The 23,049-nt window shown below is 45.5% G+C and overlaps 1 protein-coding gene across 1 annotated transcript; it reads right to left on the reverse strand.

Moving 5' to 3' along the window:
• Positions 1 to 378: 378 nt before the first annotated feature.
• On the reverse strand, positions 379 to 21,592 carry XPC (XPC complex subunit, DNA damage recognition and repair factor). The gene is made up of 16 exons (XM_080996903.1): positions 21,187 to 21,592; positions 19,318 to 19,522; positions 17,923 to 18,065; positions 17,524 to 17,638; positions 16,318 to 16,402; positions 14,430 to 14,587; positions 13,177 to 13,294; positions 12,214 to 12,303; positions 9,785 to 10,738; positions 8,055 to 8,215; positions 7,379 to 7,460; positions 6,327 to 6,461; positions 5,526 to 5,695; positions 4,196 to 4,289; positions 3,297 to 3,386; positions 379 to 1,868 (listed from the first exon to the last, which is right to left on the reverse strand). Exons 1-16 carry the CDS (start codon positions 21,305 to 21,307, stop codon positions 1,644 to 1,646), a joined length of 2,946 nt encoding a protein of 981 aa, XP_080853029.1. The 5' UTR covers positions 21,308 to 21,592; the 3' UTR covers positions 379 to 1,643.
• Positions 21,593 to 23,049: the final 1,457 nt, after the last annotated feature.

Raw genomic sequence — 23,049 nt, forward strand, 5'->3', positions numbered from 1 at the left:
TTCTATATTTAGATCATGTTGTCAATATGGTTCAAGTAGTCAATATGGTTTCCTCCAGCTGTTGCTGGACTTAAGGTTCCATCAGGCCCTGCCAGCATAGTCAACTCCCAAGGATGTTGGGTGTTTTATTCCCAATAACATCTAGAGAGCCATCACTTAGCAGCTTCTGGGGTACAGAAATCCAGCCTACAGTGCGCTGCAGAGAAATATGAAGCAGGTGTTTGTAGCATGCGGCACCCACCAATGGCCATCTCTGGAAAGAAAGAAGACTCTTGCATAAAATAATATTAAAGCTTTTATTTTAAACTAAGGATTCAGTACAAAAATATTTTTTCCTGAATATTTTTAAAGTGCTAAATACTAGTCCAAGAGAGTTAAAACAAAAATGCAAAAATTTTCAGTCCAGTAAAAATGTGTAATTTTTAAAGCTGTGTCAAGTGGTATCATTAACATTTCTTTTGTAGCAAAAAGTGTGTATAAGTGAAAGCACTCTATAGAAGAGGCAAACAAGTCATTGTACAGTGATCCATTAAGTAACAGCAGAATGCAAGCATACATTCTTATATGTCAGTTCTGTTTAGAATGTGCTCACTCAGACCATTTCAGACTGGAGCCATCGTAACTTTAGTTCAGTGCTCAAAACAGACATGGCTTATAATGAGGCTTATTTATGAGGATGCAGAAGGAAGAGAGACAAAAACTAAATGATTATTGAGAAGTTCCCCTACCCAAAGCTCCTATAGTACTTTTTTAACTAGCAAAAAGGTTCCCATTTGTGTCTGTTGCACAAGCTCTCTAGTGGGGAAATGTGCAAGAGCACAAGCAATGTTTTTTTCTGACACTCTCCACTTGCTTCTGTTGTTTGTCCTGGAAAATTTCACGGGGGACTGTGCCCAAAATGTGGATGGCCTGCACCTTTTCCTGAAGCCAAAATTTTTTAAACTCTTTACAAGCAAAGGACATCACCACCTTCAAGCCATTGATGACATACTTGGGACCTTTATAGCTACCATGTAAATCGTCTTTCAGACAAACAGAAGGGATGAGGACAGTGAGAGAGACACTGCTAACCGCGGGGAAACCAAGGAATTGCAAAAATGTTCAAGGGGAAACAGCATTCGCAAAGCATCTGATTGATAGCACCTAAGATAGAGGTGGGGAACGTGTTGGACTACAACTCCAGCCAGCAAGGCCAGGGGCCAAGGATGATGGGATTTGTAGTCCCAGCTACTTCTGGAGGGTCACAGAATCCCCCACAACTGGTCTAAACCAGCCTGTTCCCCGTAACTCCACAAATACAAAGGAGCAAGGCTTGCTCCTCTGAAGAGAGGGTAATAAAAACATATCTAATTCTAAGCTCTTTTAGCCAACTTGGCACAATCCACATTTGCAACCGCAAATGGAGTAAAATGTGTATTCTATGGCCAAGACTTATAAAGGTTCCTATGAACTCCCTGATTTATTCTCACCAGAAGTATTTTCACACACAATCAAACAATTGCTCTCTTAACATATTGAGTCAAAACTCAAATCTCCATCTTGCAGCAAATAAAAAAATATATTATTTCCTAAATCTGAAGCTATTTACAAGTTGGTCTCTTTATGAAGACTCTTCTTTTCTTTGCCACAGTGGCTGCTTCCAGTTACAGCTTCTCAAATGGGAACAAGTATTTTGCTTCTCCTTTCTTTTCCCTCTTGCTCTTTCTGGTCCTTTTGCCTCCCTCCCTCTCTTGTTCCAGTTGCCGATTTTGGGGCCAAGAAACGTCCACATCCCCAGCTGGTGTCTCTGAGCTTGGTTCTCCGCCTCCTTCATCCTCATCAGAGGAGAACCCGCCTCCTGGAGTCACCATTGCTCCTGCTGCCTCATTCTGGAAGAGAAGCAATTGTTACTAGTAAAAGAATGTATGTACTGCCGTTCATTTTGAGAAGGAACACCAAGATGGTTCACAAACAAGTAAAAGCCAACAAATGGTGGGATGTTAACTGCTGCTGTGAAGAGAACCTCATTTGCAAAGGAGTTTCAGCTGGCTGTGCAAAAACATCTAGACCAAATTCCAATGTTTAGATGATGATCTTGGACAATTGCATTGACAAGAAAGTGGAATCACTGAAGTACAAGGCAATACTTTTCAGGATTTTGCCGCTGGCATGACTTCAGGCAAAAAACCCTGAAGGTGAGAAGAATGTGCTCTCGTTATCACTTGTCCCATATCAACCTGCTTTCTTCTGTGGAAGGCTATGCCCTTTCCCACAACAACTAAACCAAAGGAGCCACTGTGCATTTCAGCATCGTTAGAGCAATTAAACACACCCCCTAACCCACTATACATTCTGAAGTTATTAAAACAGTAAAATCTGTGTATTGGTTGCCAGCTAAGCATGGCTGATTTAAAAACCCCAAAGCCTTAATTGCGTTGGTTTCACAATTCCCACAACTCTTTACGGCAATTTATTCTTACCTGTAACATCCCAGAAGGTGGGTGCATGTGTGAAGAAAGGGGCGGGGGGAGCTCAGTTCAGATCTCCCTATTTCTGAAGTTAAGGAAGATTGATTTCCCTTCCCGTCAGCTGTTGTAGAATTAACTTACTGTCACCTGCTTCCTTCTTAAAACTTTACACAGTTTGTGGTGATTTTGGTCAAGTGGCCTTCAGCATCTTGATCTAAGCCACTGCTGAGCCCCGTCATCCAAATGGCCTGAAGCAAACGGCAATCCTACTCACTTCTCAGAAATAAGCCACACTTGTGTAGGACTTGCTCCTAAATAAATATGTGCAGGACTGTGGGTGGCGCTGTGGTCTAAACCACTGAGCCTCTTGGATCTGCTGATCTGAAGGTCAGTGGTTTGAATCCCTGTGACGGGGCGAGCTCCCATTGCTCTGTCCCAGCTCCTGCCAACCTAGCAGTTCGAAAGCACGCCAGTGCAAGTAGATAAACAGGTACCACTCCGGCGGGAAGGTAAATGGCATTTCCGTGTGCTCTGGCTTCCATCGCGGTGTCCCATCGCACCAGAAGTGGTTTAGTCATGCTGGTCATAAGACCCAGAAAGCTGTCTGTGGACAAACGCCAGTTCCCTCGGCCGGAAAAGCGAGATGAGTGCCGCACCCCATATTCGCCTTTGATTGGACTTAACCGTCCAGGGGTCCTTTACCTTTTTTTACCTACAGGACTGCATACAGACCTCAGTCTATGTATGTATACCTTGAATGTAAACTCCCCAAAGTTACTGTTAGGCTGAATAATGTCAGCAGGAACACCCTTATAGCAGTAAAAATACAGACTAAAGGCCTTTTATTACCTTAATAGAGTAGCGTCTCTTCAGTCTCTCTTTGATCAGAAGCCCTTTTGTCAGCAATTTCCAGTTCCCCAGGACTCTCTTCTCCCGCTTCTGTTTTTTAAAATTCACTCAATCAGAAATCAAAGGATGGACACACACACCAATCCAATTATAGCTGGCCTTACATTCTACAAAAGAATGGCATGTAATTGACAGAACTCCATCTGCTCACAGGGAAGAAAGAGGATATCAAAGGCATTTATACAATCTGTGATATTCGCTGGTTATATTTATCAGTCGCCTCTAGGCAACGTACAATGCAATGTAAAAAAACGACGATTAAAATACAAGCAACTCAAAATAATGCAGCTGATCAGCAAGAGAGAGAAAAATAAGCATCGACACCAATGCAATCATATGAAAATGAGAACATCAAATGTAAACTAAGGCTAAGTATCAGATTAAGCAGATGCTAAAATGCAAGTGAGCATTTCATAGTCACTAGCCATGCTCAGTCCTCCTTTAGTTGTTTTGGGGGTTCCTACCCTTTAGGGTTTTTTTTAAAGAAATGCTGCAAATTTTGGGATTCCTGCAAGCCCACTGATAACCCACCTCTTGTGCATGGAAGAATTAGTCTTGGCAACATAAGCCCTGGCAGCCACACCTGATTATCAGAAATTGAAGGAATGATTGCATATGCCGAGTGCTCCCTAACAATGACACTAATGGAGAAGTTCAATAGGAACTCCATTTGTGCAATAGATCCTTAAACATTTGTCGTTTCCGGCTATCACCTATCGAGATAGGAGGTGCTATAAGACACTGTGGAAACTATCAGCAGCTATTTAATTAGATCTGTAACGCTACCAATTTCTGGCAGTGTCAGTTCCTGCTGCTCCAACTCTCAGAGTGATTCTCACCTCCTTTTCCTTCTTCTCTCTCTCAGCTTCTTCGTTCTCCCACGCTGCAACAAGCACTTCTTTGTACTCTTCGCAGATCACATAACCTTCGGTGCTGGCGAAGAAAAAGATGACGAGAACTTGTCATTTGTGCAGTGAGCTGGGGAAGTTTAAAATGATCCTAGGAAGACAAATAGCCAATTGGATGCTGTCTTGAGTGTTGATGAGCTCCATTATATCAGCACTTTCAAAGTGACAGGGGAAAATGGTTAGAAAATACCTGGGATCCCGTGAGGGGCTGAAAGGTGAGACGCAAGAATGATAATAAATAGGAACAGAGGAAGGTGCCCTGTGCTGAGTCAGACCATTAGCTCAGTAACTGGTAGCAGCTCTCCAGGGTCTCATACAAGGGTTTTTCTCCCAGCTCTACCGGGACATGCCAGAAACTGATCCAGGGAACTCCTGCATGCAAATCAAAAACTCCACCACCGAGGTAAAGGTAAAGGACCCATAACAGTTAAGTCCAGTCTTGAACGACTCTGGGGTTGTGGCTCTCATCTCGCTTTACTGGCCGAGGGAGCCAGCATTTGTCCACAGAGAGTTTTTCCAGGTCATGTGGCCAGCATGACTAAGCCGCTTCTGGTGAACCAGAGCAGCGCACGGAAACACAGTTTACCCTCCCACCGGAGTGGTACCTATTTATCTACTTGCACTTTGACATGCTTTGGAACTGCTGGGTTTGCAGGACCAACACCGAGCTATGGAACTTCAAATAAATAAACTTCACTAGTTTCCTCTATGGAAAAGTATTTAATCATTTAGCTCAGTGGCTCCCAAGCAGGGAAGCACTGGAGATGTCCTACCAAACTTTGAAAAGCTGGTCATCACTGGATCAAGTTTGTCAATTTTGTTGAACAAAACAGATTAAACTGGATTTTGAATAAATGTGCTATTGCCTTCCTTAGCGGGTTGTGGAAACTGCTATTCTGAATAAAGTTTTTCATAGGGCAGGGGAGGTGAATTTATGGAGCCAAGGGGACAGTGATCCAAAAAAGTTTAGGGACCACTGATTTAACTTAAGCCATTTCCTATTGTCTGCATGGCATGGGTTCAAAGACAAAAGACGCAAACACAAAGGAAGGCAGCACAAAGAGAAACAGGTGCTCAGCTCCCCTTGTGCTAAGGACATAGCAAGGTGACAGCTACATTTGAGCCAATGCTACGATTACTGCAGGTAAGCCATGTAGGATGAAGAGATCCAGGGCATATTCTCCGCTGGCAAACCAGATGTCAAGAACAAGTGATGAAGGCCACCCCAAGCCTGATTAAAGTGAATAGTAGTGGGACGTACACTGCGTGTGAGTAGCCACCATGAAAATCAAATCCAGTAACAGCTGGGACACAGTCAATATCCAATTTACGCGCCACTCTATGGAGGTTGGGAAGCTTTAGCTGCACACAGCCTATGGGCAACATGCCGGGTTGGAAGAGATACACATTCCCAAATTCATTCCGGGGAACCTGAAAACAAAACAGGGACAAAGAAAAGGAAGTGGGGAGAGAGGAAGAAAAACACAATTATGTTAATACTTTTATGCAGAAATTAGTTCTTGCTAAAGTGCCAAGCACAGGACTAGTACCAATTAAAATGCGAAACAGTAGATACATCACAAGGGTGAGTGTGTTTTACAAGAACGTGAGCTGTAACGCAAAACTTTCAGTTAAATTATACAACCCAGAAGAGAAAGATTTAGCTTTACCAAAGTACCCACTCAATTTACCTTTATTCTTCATTTTCATTAATGTGAAATTCATTTCATTTTGTACAACTTTCCCCCGGCCCCAAACTAGAAGCCTAGAATAGTACGCAATACAGAGAAAGCCATCATCACAAAGTATTTCACAGCACCATTAAAAATCTAAAAACACAAAAACTTCAAAAACTGCAGTCTAATATCTACAATGGTTAGGTCCCCAGGAACTTAATTCCCAAAGATCTGGATGACTAAATAAGATCAGCAATGAGGGGGGAATCAAATTCTCCCAGGGAGGAAGCTCCAGGGTCTTGGGCCACCTCTGAAAAGGCCTCATCTTGTGCAATCACCACCCGAGCCACTCCCAGGGTGATCGTGTGATCTCTCCTCCAGCTTACCCTTCCATCCACGGCAACAGGAGGCTGGTATTCCTCCGTCTGCCAGAGGCCAAACAGCGGCAAGTCCTTTTTGTCTCTGTTTGCCGGTTCTGCCATTCGTGCTTTTCTTGCTTGGTTGGAGTAGCCTATAACCATCTGTGCAAACACAAACACGAGACCAATATTCTCATCTGTTCCCACTTCTTGCCTGTGAAGTTCACAGTGTCAACCTAATCATCCCCCCTCAAACTGAGGTTTGTGTATGCCCCTGAAGCTCACTCTCTCACTAGAAGGGAGAAGCACCCGCTGTCACTTCTGATGTCACACAGAAGCATGAAAAGAAGATACACAAGCTGCTCGCGAATGCTCTCTCACTGTTTCCTTGCAGCAACATCCCAGGCCACCACCAAACTGCAAGGCTGCAGAACGGCTGCACTCTATTTTGATTCATAGCAATGGCAATCCAGAATTCATCTCTCCAGGGTCTCCCAAATACAAGTCTTTCCCAACCTGGTTACTTTGGGTTGTTTGCAACTAGCTTTTACTCAGTGTTAGACCCATTAAAATTAATGACCATAACCAATGCAGGTCCATTCATTTCAATGGGTCTACTCTGAGTAAAAAAAAAATCCCCTGTCCTTAGCTTCAATTGGATACAAATGAGATGGGGCTAATAATTACGATGGTTATACGGTAACTCCAGGATTGGAGACAGCATGGCTCTGAAAACAAGTTCCTGGGGAACCAAAGTAAGAGAGAGCCATTGGTTCCCAAGTCTTGCATGTGGGCTTCCCATGGCCTGGCCACTGTGACTGGTTAATAGGCCAGGGATGGGGAATCTTAGGTTTAGACTACAACTTCCATCATCCCTGGCCACAGGCCATACTAATTGGGGCTAACTGGAATTGTAGTCCAACCATCTTTGGAGGGCGGCAGGTTCTCCATCCTTTGGTTTGATCCAGCAGGCCTGTTCTATTCTTCAGCTCATAAGGGCCTGTGCATGCATCTCTCATTCTGCTACTGAGCTATAGGTGCCCAACTGCAGCTTCAGAGTGGATCTGCTGTCATCTTACCTTATAAGGCACCTCGCCAATCCTGACCACTCGAGCTTGCTTCAGCCAGGTGTCTTTGGAGTGCAGCGTATGGATACAGTCTCTGAAAAAGTCCAAATGAACTGTACCCTCAAATATTCTCAATGTGAGCACACACATACATTTTTCTTTTTAAGTATATTGGGCATTTCTCTGCCAATACAACCCATATTCTGCAACCACTAAAACCGAGTACATTTGCACAGATCAAACAGTTTTGCATGATTTGATTTCTGTGAGTCATGGGAGGGAAAACAAGCTATGTGGGTTACAAAAAGCCCCAACTTCCAACCAACAGATTCCCCCACCCCTGGAGTTCATCAGGAATTGCCTATACACGTGCAACTCCATCAAGTCACAAGGGTGAGAAAATGTGCTTTTTCCTTAAAAAAGAAAGAAAATACTGTAAACCAGGGACGCTCAGGAACCTGAATTCAGAACTCAGAAACAAATCTTGGCCAGCAGCTGTCAAGCCAGTCAACTTCTGCTAGGTCTAATCCTAACCCCTTGTCTGTCTGTGGACCCTGGTTTGTTTTGTTTTTTAAAAAGAAAGGTGAACAAAAGTACTGGCAATGTGAAATCTGATATCTGACCACAGAGCAATGTAGCCACATGAAGTCACATTTCACGCCATACACACCTGGCAGATGACTCTCACCTGGAATACACAGCCTCCCCACGGCAATACCCTAGTATAGCAGCTGTCTCCGGGTAGATGGCTTCATATTTAAGGAGATGCCTCTTCAAGGCATAAAGCGGGTGGTTCTTGTATTCGCCAATGGCTGTCGGCAGGGGCTGGTCTTGAAGTTTAACTAGAAACTGGGAGACATGACATAAGTGGTTGACTTCAGAGTTTACGCTGCACAAGCAGATTCTTCAATTATTTGGAGGACAAACATAAAGACAGTATCAGGGCCAGCTTTCATAGGATTACTTGATCCAGGGGTCATAAGGGACTCATCCCTGCTCTAACAACACTGACGAAACTTCTGTATCAACCAAACCACGTCCTCCAGATGGAATACTTTTATTAATAGAGTCCGTTCATACACTCAGCTGGGAGTCATCGACTGATGAATGAATATGCAACAGACCCACTAGGGATAAGCAGAAGATCCATGAGATAGTTGTCACAGCGGCCACCAACTTGTACAGGTTTTAAAAAACAAATTCATGGAGGACAAGCTGACTCAATGACTACTAGGCATGACAGCTGTGTACACCTCCCGTATCAGAGGCAGTATCAGTTACTGGGGAACATGAGCCAGAAAGGGCTGTGGCACCTATAGGCTTTCCAAAGGCATCATCTGGTTCATCACTGGATGAACAGAAAGCTGTTATCCCTATTGGATGTGAAACTGTTCTTATACACCAGGGTTACCCAAACTTGGGTCTCCAGGTGCTTTTTTAAGACTATATCTCCCATCACCCCTAGCTAGCAGGACCAGTGATCAGGGACGATGGGAATTGTAGTCCAAAAAAACCCCAAAACTGCTGGAGACCCAAGTTTGGGAAACCTTGTTACAGTGGAACCTCGTGTTACGGATGGGATCCATTCCAGAGGCCCATCCATAACGCAGAACTGACGCAAGCTGAAGTGCTGTGTCTGCGCACACGTGCGGCGTGATTTAGTGCTTCTGTGCATGCGCGAGCAGCAAAACCCAGAAGTAACCAGTTCCGGTACTTCCAAGTCGCCGCGGGATGCAACACGAAAACACGTAACCTGAAGCGGACGCAACATGAGGAATGACTGTATACACAAAATGATTTAAAGTGCTTTCGTTGTTAAATTGCTTTGTGATGTCTTATAGGAAGCAGTTCATAAATGGAAAGAAATTGACGGAATTATAAATAACGCTGGACTCGAAGAGGCTTTTGGTCTGACCCAGCAGTGGTCTTCTGATATCCTTTGTTTGTGAGAGCCAGCTCTCAGGCGCTCTTCAAGCAAGCAGAGAATTCCAGAAGCCCTGCTGCAAGCACAAGCGGAAGGGGCAGTGTTAGAGGAATCTCACCCTAAACGACTGTCTGCTCATTAAGACAGATGAAATCATCACATACCCTGCCATGGCTCTAGATTGCTATGACCAGCCTAGGCCTAAAATCCTGTTCGCACCCTCACATTGCTGAATTACGTTGGTACTAGCTTGATAACCCTGCCACACCTGTATCCTCCATTTCCTTCTCCCTCCTCCCGAAGGCCAAGCTTGTGCCATTTAATGAAACCCAAAGGCACTTGACTCATAGACTCATCTTCCCATGTATTTCTACACCCACCATGTTTACACAGACCAGGTATCAGAAGTAGCAAGAGAGGGTGGAGGACCTCTTAGTCAACCAGGACATAGTTTTGTTCATGGAGGAGGAAACCCGCCAACTCCCTTCTGTTACCTCCCTTTCTTCCTTCTTCTCTCGCTCCACAAAAGGGCTTCTGTACGGTTCCAAAGTGTCCTCCCACCACTCGGCATCCACGCGACACTTCCTCGTAGACGTCATCCACGCCGGGTCGTATCTTTGTGTCACGTCCTTGACGCACCCGTCGTTATCAATGCCGATGATGTAGCACACGGGCTTGGTGGCGTGTCTGAAGCACAGCAGAGGCTGCCCAACGGTGCCGTGGACGCAGTCCACGCTGACCCACTTGTCCTCCCGTTCTAGAAAAACCTCCAGCCACTGGTCAGTGCCTCTCTGTTTACCTGGTCCCACATCACCTCCTTCATCCTCATCGCTAGAAATTATTTTGTTCCTTTTCTTTGAGGGGTTTGAAGAGCCTGGGGTAGCCGCTTTCCCCAGCGAACTCTCAACCGTCTGAGAGTTCTTGGGTACATTCAGAACTGCAGGCCCAGACTTCCGCCTGTTGTTAAGAGCTGCTTTTGCTTTCGGGGTCCCTAGTGATGACCTCTGTTTCCTCTTGGGAGTTTCGAAGTCCTCATCAGAGATGCTACTTTCATCCTCGTCTTCCTCTGAAGCATGGAATTCAGAATCCCTGCCGTCGTCGCTTCCACTCTCCTCTTTATATGACACTTTTGAGGCCACTTTTCGTAGGCGGTCGTTTTTGGTCCTCCCCATCCCTCCCTTTTCCCTCAGGTTGCTCACACCAGGTTCCTTTTCTTCCTCAGCACTCCTGCGTGCAGTAGGTTTATTTACTGTCCTTTTGGCTCCTGTTGGGGATGGTTTCCTGTCAGCTTCCTGGCTCCCTGACAGGACCTTCTCTTGGCCTGCCTCTAGCTTGACCTTACCAGGCCCTGCACATTTTTTCGAGGCACATTTAGGCTTTTTGGCAGAGCCACCTGATTCCTCGGAAACTGCACTGAGAGAGCGCTTCTTGGAGGAGCTGGTCTTTCCCTAGGGGGGGAAATGAAAGAAGAGGACGATGGGCCATCAAAAGACAAGGCAGGTGAGGCAAACACTCTGCAGTGATCCAATAGTTTTGGTCTCAGTATGTTAGTTGGTAAAAGAGCTGCTTTGCTCTGAATTAGCAGACCTGTAGAATTTGCCCTATGGAAGAGATGAGCCCACAGCCCTACATAGTCTACTATGGAGATACTAAGCTGTAGATTTTGCCATGTGCCTTACTGGAGACAGTTCTGAGCAAATATATGTGTGTACAGAGGCACCTCCTCTGTTCAACAGGCCTCTTACTTATTCACTATGCTCATTTCCTACCTTTCCTGCAATGAACTCAAGGTAGCATGCCTGGGCCTTCTCCCACCTTTTATCCACAGAACAACCGTCTGAGGTAGGTTAAGCTGAGGGCTGGTTGGGCTTCATGGCTGCGTGGGGATTCGAACCCAAGTCTCCCAAATCCTAGTCAGACACTCTAACCACTACACCACACTGGGTCTCTTGTGGGCAAGCTCGTAACATCACGATCTCTATTCTGTTTGAGGAGCATACACAGAGCAAACACATAAACTAGACCTGCATTTCCAGAATGTGTTTTTGTACTACAGTGGTACCTTGCTTCTCAAACTTAATCCGTTCCGGAAGTCCTTTCCAAAAACCAAAGCATTCCAAAACCAAAGCGCGCTTTCCCATAGAAAGTAATGCAAAATGGATTAATCCATTCCAGACTTTTAAAAACAACCCCTAAAACAGCAATTTAACATGAATTTTACTATCAAACGAGACCACTGATTCATAAAATGAAAGCAATAAACAATGTACTGCAGTCACAGAATCAATCAATCAGTAGCTGAACTGGGTTCCACATAGTCACAAAAACAAAACAAAAAGAGTCGCAAAAACAAAAACGCAAAATAAATAGCAAAAACAGGCAGACCTCAGCGTAACACTCAAAATGGAAATGTGGCACTCAAAACAGAGCATGTTTGGCTTCCGGAAAAAAGTTCGCAAACCGGAACACTTACTTCTGGGTTTGCAGTGTTTGGGTTCCAAGTTGTTTGAGTGCCAAGGCGTTTGAGAACCAAGGTACCACTGTACTTCCAACATGCTGTGAGGGAGATAAACAAGTGATCTTAAAAGTGAACACTCTGATGTTTGCGCCTCTTGTCCATTAAACAGTTACGCTAATTAGCATAGGAAAAAGTCATATTGTGCAAGTATTTCAGCTCTCTGGAATGCTTGGGTTGACCCAGGCTTCCTCAACCTCGGCCCTCCAGCTGTTTTTGGCCTACAACTCCCATGATCCCTAGCTAGCAGGACCAGAGGTCAGGGATGATGGGAATTGTAGTCTCAAATCATCTGGATGGCCGAGGTTGAGGAAGCCTGGGTTAACCCATTTATTTGAGAACTGCTGCTTTACAGAGTCATCCTATGCATGTTTGTCTCACTGAGAGCCCTCCTGGAAACACACCAACCTTTCCCGCCGACACTTTCAGAGGAATGGGCTGCAGAGACAACACAAGGCGGCAAAGTAGCTGCAACGCTCGCAGAATGAGTAAAAATATCTATTTGAAAAAATGAAAAATATTATTGTTCGTTAGTTTGGATTTGGAGTTATTTGAATGGAGGTTTTCCCTCCCACCCACCCTCCACCCCACTTTGTTTTTAACCAGAGAATTTTAACCCACAGGACTTTGTAACAAATTTCTAGTCTAAAAGTGATCCAGAACAGCCTTTCCCCACAGCAGATTGGCATACTGGAGACTTTGACCTCCTCTCCATGTACTGTGAGGGTTACCGAAGCCCCCTATGCCCATTGGGGGTCGACGTAGCTTCTCTACCAATGTACCCTGAGTGGTAAGCTAACTAGGAAAGCAGAGGGCTCTCCACGTATGCGAATGAATGACGGAGGAAGTAACAGGTTGCACATTTCTTGTTTTTGCTCGAGTATTTGTGTATCAATCACAAAGCAGTTTCCAAAACTACAACAGCAAAATTTAACAATGTCCATATAAATGACAACATTGGAAAAAAATGCAGCAAATCATCCTGTAATATCAAAGCATCGTGAAATTTACATAATTGGTTAGCGTTAAAACGTAAAAATCCACAGATCTGCACAGCTAACCAGATCCATCACAAGCCTGGGTGAATAAATAAGAGTGTATCTTGAGGGAGATGGAAGCTTGCAAAACATGGAGGTATCCATTCCACTAAGGGGAGGGACTCCCCTCTACTTCATGGGGGGGGGGGGTATATGCATTCACAAATTCCTCTCCCAACCCTACCTGGAGACTGAACTTTGGAGCATCTGCATGCAAGAAAGCTACTACAAAGCTGCATCCCTTTTCCAAGGGGCCACTGATTGGCTTCACGCTTCCCCCAGCACAGTTACTAGGAGAGCAGTCTGACATGCCCCAAAACGCCTTGTCACTTACATGAACCAATTCCTCCTCATCTCGCGCAGCATACACAGCAAAACGCCTCTCTAGGGTGGACTGCCAACTTTCTTCGCTATCAGAGAGCTCCCCATTGACAGTGAATGTCGCAACAAACCTTGAAGAAGGAAACAATATATTTTTTCTACTTGCCTGGCTAATAATGCCTTAATAGCTCACCCCCACAAACAACCTTCAAGTCTCTGAAGGGCTGTCACACCCGGAAAGTGAAGCAGAAGGCAGGATCAGGACCAATGGATGGACATCGCAGGGACTCCCTGGTCCTGAATGGGATAACTGTGCTCCTGAAGGACCAAGTGCGCAGCCTGGGAGTCATTCTGGATTCACAGCTGTCCATGGAGGCGCAGGTCAATTCTGTCTCCAGGGCAGCTGTTTATCAGCTCTATCTGGTACGCAGGCTGAGACCCTACCTGCCCGCAGACTGTCTTGCCAGAGTGGTGCATGCTCTGGCTATCTCCCGCTTGGACTACTGCAATGCGCTCTATGTGGGGCTACCTTTGAAGGTGACCTGGAAACTACAATTAACCCAGAATGCGGCAGCTAGACTAATGACTGGGAGTGGCTGCCGAGACCATATAACACCGGTCCTCAAAGACCTACATTGGATCCCAGTATGTTTCTGAGTACAATGCAAAGTGTAGGTGCTGACCTTTAAAGCCCTAAATGGTCTCGGCCCAGTATACCCGAAGGAGCATCTCCACCCCCATCGTTCAGCCTGGACACTGAGGTCCAGCGCCGAGGGCCTTCTGGTGGTTCCCTCCCTGCAAGAAGTGAGATTACAGGGAACCAGGCAGAGGGCCTTTTCAGTAGTGGCGCCTGTCCTGTGGAACGCCCTCCCATCAGATGTCAAGGAAATAAACTACTTTCTGACTTTTAGAAGACATCTGAAGGCAGCCCTGTTTAGGGGAATTTTTAATGTTCGATGTTTTATTGTGTTTTTAATATTCTGTTGGGAGCCACCCAGAGTGCCTGGGGAAACCCAGCCAGATGAGTGAAGTATAAATTATTATTATTATTACTAATGGTAAGAGACTTGGGTGGTGGTGACTTGGGTGATTTACACAGAGGCGGACAACCATCTGTCAGGACTGCTGTAACTGCAGCTGACATGAACGCAAGGGGTTGGGATGGATGTCCTTCAGGGACCCTTCCCACTCTATATCACATGTAAAAGCACAACGCCATCAAAACAAAACTAAACAAACCTTGATTAAGAGAGAGAAGCCCCTTACCACTTCACAAGATTTGACAGGAATAGGCGGTCTACGCGGCCCGCAGGCACTTTAGTAAAATGAGTGGGGATGATAGAGAGGCCAATCGCCTGGAGGTCCGGCTGAGAGCAGATCCTGTTTCTATGGAAGCCATTGGCTAGCAGGCACAGTAGGTGGACCTGTTGGGAGAAGGAAGCAGCTCCCAGGAGAGAGAAGTGGCAATGGATAGTCATGCTACATAAGGCTCCCTGGTTTTGTTTCCATGCCTCAAAAGACAGGCCTAGCACTGACCCAATACACACAAGTCTGCCACTAGGGAGCCAGGAAAGGTTATCGGCAGCAGCCTGTGTGAGGAAGCGCCTCTCTGTGAGCAACTCTGAACGTGGGGGGACAGGCTGTTTCCTCCGAGATCTGCTGCGGCCAAGAAATTCTGGAGCGGCCTGCCAGTTTGGAACATTTGAAGAGTGGAAGTGCAGAGAGAGACTTATAAAGAACGCAGACCCTCCATCCTAACCCAAAGTTCTCTGGCACCTTCTGCCAGGAGACGGAAGCTTCCAGAAGCATCAGCTGCCTGGGTGAGGAAGCCTTGCCCAGTGAGGGCAACATCCTGGTCATCTCTTTTACTGTATTTTGAATATAATGTCAGCTGGCCTAGAGAACTTCAGTTACTAGTGGGGCTCACATATTTAAAATAAGTTGTTGTTTTTTGTTTGTTTTTTAAGCTCCCACATTTGAGCATTGCTAGGGTTACCTTCACTTTTCGAGGGCAGAAAACGGGCTGTGGGACTTTTCTGTGACCAGTTGTCCTTTTCAGATCCGGAACACACCTTTAATCCAAACATGCATCCAGGGACCCATTTCTTCATCTTTTCGGCCTGTTTGTCTGGTGGTGGTAGTGCTGCTGTTTCAATCCACTTTAGATCAGGCTGCAACCTGGTAGTGAGTCCTGATGCACCAGTTGGACTAATGCCCCAGACATGGAACAACCTCATGGCTGAGGCCAGAAGAAGTTCTTCCGTCTCTGCCTTTTATAAGATTTACAAACCGCATCTGCCTCATCTGGTGTCTGCTTGCTAAATTTATCAGCAGCCTGTGGTTTCTTTTCTTTTTTATGTGACTGCACCTGGTATAGTTTTTTTAAAAAAACTGTTCAGCTTATGGTTCAAATGCGCTCATTTGCATTTAGGTTGTGGTTTTTAAATATGTATCTGTTGTTTGCATGCTACTTTGGGTGAAGGAAAATCTGCACAGAACCATTTTTAAACAAACATAAATAGGTAAGTTTAAGCCCAGTCAGACGACAGCTGTACCAAGATTTCAACCATTGTATGTAGAGGGGAAATTGGTTCTTTGAGCAACATTAGCTGTATTCATATGTCGTAGTAAACCATAGTTAATAGTTTACGGTGATTGCGGAGATCACTCTGACTTTGCTTCTCTACAGTAACAAACCCTGATCCCGGTTTAATGTTATATCCGAACTGGGGTCTTGGTTTGACTTCGCATTGTCGGTTGTTTGGAGTAAAACTATCCACGATTCCTGGTTCAGATGTAACATTAAGCCAGGGGCCGCCATTTGTTGCTCCTGCTTGGGAAGCAGGGAAGTGGCAAAGTAGAAGCCATCTGTATGTTCATGGTAAACCATGAGCTATGGTTTATCGGGATGCACAAGCCTATTTGCTGTATTCTAAACCAACTACATCCCTGCTCTCCTAGAATGACTTGGGGTGTCAATATTGCTCTTGTCCTTGTAACAACACGCTGAATTACTATTTGGAAATTCTAACGTGCCAGGATTCCCAATAAACTCTTCTGACAAGTACCAGAACAAGGTAACAGAATGGAAGGAGAACTCTTGAGCCCTGCAGTGTCTGCCTTCTTCCAACACATTACTATTCAGGCATATTACCTTGTGTGTGTCTTCATGAACTCCCTTGTTGAAGCGCTTCATCATTCTCCGCAGATACGTCTCAAACTCAACCTGCCTTTTCTCTCTGCAAGATGACCAAAACAAACCAAAGGGTGAGTGCCATGCAGTGATGTTCTCAAGCCCTAACTTTCCAGCTTCTGAGCAGGAATCTGAAGCCAGAAAACAAAGCAGCGCATTCATATGCTACTGTGTGCATGAGGCTACATACACTATAGCTCTGTTGAGGGATTTTACCTGAACAGGAAATTTCCCCTCATGGAGGAGAAACGGGGTGCTGCCTGCTAGCCCTAACAGAGAAGCCCTCCTACCTTCTCTGTTCCTGACCTTCCGTTGAGTGGGGAAGGTTCAAAGGGGGATTTTACTTGCATTTGCCTGAGTGCGAGTAGAACTCTCCATGCAATTGGGGACACTGACAAAGGGAAGGCCAGGGAATGGAGTGGGCAGGGGCTGTCAGGAGAAGCTTCATGTCTCCTGCATGCTATGCTATTTCCTGCTCAGGCATAACTGGGTTTGTGTGTGCTACTGGTTGTGTGAATTTATTTCCTGTCTTTATATTCTGCCTTTCTAACCAATTTAGGCTGCCAAACCAATATAACAGAACAGCCTATTACGTTTTTAATTCTTGTTTTCTTGTAAGCACTGTAAAAAGAAGTGGATTTAGCTGCCCAACACACACACACAAACCACAAACGAAATGCCAACCAAGAGCTACCAAAAGCTTAGCAAGCAGAAGCATTTTTACTTCACATCTAAAAGGCACCTGATGAAGATAGCTTAAGGGTCGGAGCAATTTCTGCTTGCGCAACCTAACATCTCCTTCAACCCCTGAATTCCCCCTACCCTGCAAAATCTGCTCTGGACTTTCCCCCAACCCATCAGAATAGATCTGAGGATGAAGTCAGGGGCAGCAAGAGGAGAAAAGGGAGTGGAAGCTGTGTTGCATGCGCCGAAGTCATTCGGCTCGCACAGTGACTTTGCTGAATTCACCCCTAAAGTCCCGGTGCCACAATGGAAAAGGCCCTGCCACCCACCCAAGTTCCGGAGATGGAAATGTCTTAAGCAAGGCCCTCAGTAGAAGAAGGTCTTCAACCAGGCAGCCTTTTTTCATTCCAGTGGTGCAGGAACTCCAGAGGGCAAATCAGCCACAAAGGCCTGCTAATACCAAACTCACAGGCCTCAACTTACCTTCTCTCTCTTTTCTTCGCCTGCTCGGGTGTCTCAATTTCTATCTCAACTGTTTTGTTGGGCAACGCCGGGGCAGGAAGTTCTTTGAGTATCTCTATCTCAGGTTGATGAAGTTCTGGAAGCAAACATCCCCGTCTAATTAGTGTGTCTCCAATAATGTCCAGTAAGATGACGAGCAGTTAAATTCTAACTCAGGGCTGCTTCTGAAACTTCTCAACACTGGAGCTTAAGCAACATGCAGGGTAGGGAAGTCTGGGAGGATACTTTGACAGGGGAGCAAAATTCAGCTTTGATAAAACTTGGGTGACTTTGGCATGACAATAATGTGTCCAAATAATGATAAACCAAAATAACCAAGGGAACCAAGATTTACACAGCAATTTTTAAAAAATGTATTACCTTCCACATCTTCCCACTCATCCTCACTTTCATCATCTTCATCATCATCGTCACCATCTTCTTCTTCATCTCTCTTTCTCTTTGTGACGGGAGATTCTTTTTTTGCGTTTGTTTCCTTCTTTAGAGGAGTGTTCTGCAGACCACTAGGATGTGGGGAAAGAAACAACCACAGAGTTGAAGGGGACTTCAAAGGTTATTAGTCCAAGCCCTTCCAATGAAGAAAACCCATTGTCAGACAGCTTGTACCTCCAGGAATTTCTTCTGAACATTAGCTAGTTTAAGGAAAAACAACCCGCATAGTTAAGTGAGCACCTGAAACCGACTTCCTAGAGAATGTGTATCTGATGGCCCCAGAAAACTGTATTTCTCTTCCTCTCTCACACACATGCTCCAGGTTCGTGTAGATTCGCTCAAATTTAATGGGGAAAACAAGGCAAAATTCCTCACCCCCACCCCAGTACATGACAGAAGTTTAAGCCTTGACTCTTTACAAGGCCTCTTTCACAGCAGAAGTGGTTAACTCTTGATGAGCAGTATCAGGAGGACCACACAACTCCCATCATCTCTTGGCACCAACTTTACTGGCTAGGGCTGTTAGGAGCTGGAGTCCAAAGGAGGCTGCACAGGTGAGCCAACCTCACCTTGCAGGAAGATCCCTGCACCTATTCACCTTCCCACTGAAATTTACACAGCAGATTCAAAGATACAAAACTGTCCACAGTAAGCTATGTGTGTCTTCGTCAATATGAACAATACAGTCGTACCTTGGTTGTTGAAAGCCTTGGTAATCTGACATTTTAGCTCCCAAACGCAGCAAACTCAGAAGTGGCTTGTTCCGGTTTGCGAACGTTCTTTGGAACCCCAACATCCGACGGGGCTTCCACGGCTTCCGATTGGCTGCAGGAGCTTCCTGCAGCCAATCAGAAGCCGCGCTTTGGTTTCTGAACGTTTTGGAATTCGAATGGATTTCAGAAACGGATTTGGTTCGACTTCCAAGGTAGGAAAGAGATCAGATGCATCTACTCTTTAGCATCTCATCCACAAGTCTATTAAGGTGAAATACCAGGACTGAGAGAGGATTAATTCACATTGCGGTGGTTTGGATGTAAGTCTAGTAGTTTAATTTTACATATAAATAAATACGTGCACACCCAAACAAAGACCAAACATTTTACCCATGCATCAGCATCAGGTTTTCTATGGATTCAGAGGACAAGGCTAAGAGGAAGCCCCCAAAAGAAGTCAATCGTATCATTGCCCTAAGGATGACATGAGCGGATGTTCGGATTCAGGAAATAAATAAATAAATCAGCTCTCAAAATCAAATATCTTTAATACGGTCAATGACCAGCAAGCTAAATCAGCTCTCAATGAAAACCCTAAACATTGAGTTACCTGCATTTTACCCTTTTTTTACAGGACCCTTTACTTTCTACCACTTTATTCTTTTCCTCCTTCATTTTGGGCTTTGGTCCTTTCTGATTCGGATTTCTGCAGGGTGGCTGAACGATATCCCTCTCCTGTTCCTTTTCCTTCTTTTTTCCAGAAGCTGTTTTGGGCAACCTTTTCTTCTGACTGGGTTTTTCCTCTTCAAAATCATCTGTATGGAAAGAAAATGTGACGACGGTCAAAAACTGTTAGGGTGGGGGATGGGAATGCAAGCTTAATCCGAATTAAACACCCAAACTGGTTCCAATAGTCTTTTCCATTAACCTTTATAATTTCTTCCTCCCATTAGATCTTGAATCAACACTACTATGATGCACCATGAACCCAAAGTTTAAACCTGTTGTTATTATTTTGCTGCTGCTATTTCGACTTTGTTATACAACAACATGGGACAGCTGCGTATTCCTGCGTTGCAGGGGGATGGACTAAATGATCCTTGGGGTCCCTTCTAACTCTGCAATTATATGAAAAAGACAGGAGGGGAGATATCCAGAGCTGCCTATCCATTTGCAGAATGATTTTTAATCTAGCAGAGGAGTCCATTAAACCAAGGGGAGTGGTGATTTTCAGCTGTAGGTCTCTGTGCCGCTTCCCACACTATGTAGGGGGTTCTCCAAACATCTGGAACAGACGGGGGTGTCACAGGGGGCTACAGTATAAATGAGGAATTGCCTCCCCTTCCCTTATGTTAACAGATACCTCCTTGGGTTAAAAGCCGTTCTGCAAATGGATTGGCAGTGCTGGATATCACCAAGCTTATTTGCAGAAGCAGAATCTTAAGACTGTGGCAAAACACTTCACTGAATTATTTTACTTTATATAAAAGTTTCTATCCCACCTTTCTAATGCTCATGCACTACTTGGTTAGGTCCAGTCATGGATGACTCTGGGGTTGTGGCGCTCATCTCGCTTTATTGGCCGAGGTAGCTGGCGTACAGCTTTCGGGTCATGTGGCCAGCATGACTAAGCCGCTTCTGGCAAACCAGAGCAGCACACAGAAACGCCATTTACCTTCCTGCCGGAGCGGTACCTATTTATCTACTTGCACTTTGACGTGCTTTCGAACTGCTAGGTTGGCAGGAGCTGGGACCAAGCAACGGGAGCTCATGGGGATTTGAACCGCCGACCTTCTGATCGGCAAGCAGGCTTAGCAAATTTAAAATCGCAACGTTATGCCAAATAATGCAATGCAACATGCAAAATACACCCCCCTCCACCTTGATCATGCATCAGGAACTTTTGCTGTTCCTAAGGAAAATGTTCATGTTTAGGTAACAAGGGTAACCTCTTCATGTATGTGTGTGTGTGTGTGTGTGTGTTTAAACGAGACAACTAGGAGGAAACCTCTTTTGGTAACCACGTGACATAGTTGTATAAGGTAGTATAAGGAACATGAGAAGTTTGATTCACAAGCAGGCTGCCGAACTTTGGCCACTCACAATGGAATTCCAGCTAGAGCATGTGCAAAACTGTTAATTTTTACATAACCCAGGAGTGGGCGAGGCGCAAAGGAGAGCAAGCCCAGTGAACTGTTGGTAGCTTCAGGAAAGCTCGGTGCTCTTAATCTCATGGTCGTGGGTTCGAAACCCACCTTGGGCAAAGGATTCCTGCCTGGCAGGGGGTTGCACTAGAACTAGACTCACATGGTCCCTTCCAACTATGGTTTAAAGCTGCAACCCAAACTCCTGGGAGTAAGCCCCGTCGACTTCAATGGGACTTACTTCTGAGTAGCCACGGTTAAGCTATAGCTGCAAAGGCTGTCAAGGAACAGGCTGTCGGTTAAGGTTATTCTGCATCCCTCCGCCCCCCACTCACCCTCTTGCTGCTGCTGCTGCTGCGTTTTAGGACCGGAGGAGGAGGCGGAGGCTGCAACTTCTCCCTTGAGCTTCTTGCCCAGCCCCGGCAGCTGCACGACCCCCTTGCGCTTCTTGGCCATCCTGATCCACGGCAAATCGGCCTGGAGGAGCAGCGGGAGAGGCGCGCGCGAGAAGCCACCGGCAGGCGCGGATGGAGTCACAAAGGAGAAAAACCAAAACAGCCGGGAGGGCAGGAGAGAGGGAGGGAAAGACGATCTGCGGAAGAAGGCGGCTTAAAAACAACACGGGGAGCAGGGTTGTTGCATCTGTTGTTCTCCCTTTCTCTCGCAAGTGGCCCCGCGCGATGCTGGGCTGGCAGCTTGCGTTGCTCCTCCTTCCTGACGTCCCTTCCGTGCCGGGTCGGAGCGGCGTGCAGCTTGCAGCCTTTGGGGGAAAAATGAAGATGCCGTTCAGGATTCAACAGCTTGGCCCTCCTCACAAGCGACAGGGCAACTGATAAGCATTGCAGTATACGGATTTTGGCAATGGGACTCTGGGGCGCTTTGAGATCACAGGGCAGCCCGCCACCTCTCAGAAATAAGGAACATGGCTTGAAACTGGTGCCGCTTTAAGGAGAAATCCGTCCCCTGCACACACGCACCTAGTATAAAACCTGATACAATTTTAGTGGCCTTTTCCCAAATCAGGCCCAAAGTGCTCACGCTCCAAATCCATAGTAAGGTACATGGCCAAAATCAACCTCTTTTATGTGTGTTCTATTTTGTATTTTATGGGAACTTCTCCCAACTTGCAGTGCAATGCTATACATCAGGGAGTCTTGTGTCACCAAGGAGTCCAGCAGCACAATCCTAACCATGTCTACTCAGGAGAAAGCCCTACTAAATTCAATAGGACTTACTCTCCTTAAGAGGGATTAGGACTGCATATGTACTATGCCTGGCACAAGGCTCTTGTTTTTTTCTGAAACACAGATACTCCTCTGGCAAGTCTATACATTTTATACAGAAGTACCATAAGTCCCACTGAGTTTGAATGACGGGGTTTACTGCCAAGTAAGTGGTCTTAGGATTGCAGCGTTATGGATTTCAGGCTTGGGAGAAGAAATGTGGCATCAGCTTACTCCCTTTATTTTAGTTTGTGAAATACAACACAATCCTATACATGTCTACTCAGAAAGTGTGTGTGTGTAGGATTGTAGCCACCCAATCCTAAATTCACTTTCTAGGGAGCAAGCTGCACTGAGTTCCATTGGACTTATTTCTGAGTAAAGAAGCTGGAGATTGAATTGTAAGGTGAGCTTACAAAGATGAAGCTAATTCTGTCATGGCAACATCACTAGTTTTGTTTCCTCCAGTGCTTACAAGCTTTCAAGCCACACAGGGTGGTAGGCAACATGCAGACATGTGATGAGCAGCAGAGCAACTGCTTTGGATGTAGAAGATCCCAGGTAGGACTGGAAAAAAACTGCTGGACAGCCATTGCTGGTGAATGTTGACAATGCAAAGCTAGATAATGGTCTCACAATATAAGGCAGTTTCCTACACTCCTGTGACATGCTTGTGTTCTTCCTGGAAGATGGCATCTGTCATAAATCTGTTCAGGGCATGGACCAATGGTACCAAATAGTATGGGAAACAGCCCTACTAGAAAAATTAACTAATAAACTGAAACTGACACGGGGACAAACAGAAGAAGACGCCTTCACCCCGGTATGGCTCCCCTTTATCACATACACAGCCCAACAGGACAATGACAATAATCCACCAACAGCATACAAATCAATATGGCTAACCTGATCCAAAACACCCACCCACCTCACTCACACACGAAAACAAAGATCACCACAGCCAATCACAAGCAA

The sequence above is a fragment of the Podarcis pityusensis genome, assembly GCF_964106645.2.
Source record: "Podarcis pityusensis genome assembly, chromosome: 2".
Classification (NCBI taxonomy): domain Eukaryota; kingdom Metazoa; phylum Chordata; class Lepidosauria; order Squamata; family Lacertidae; genus Podarcis; species Podarcis pityusensis.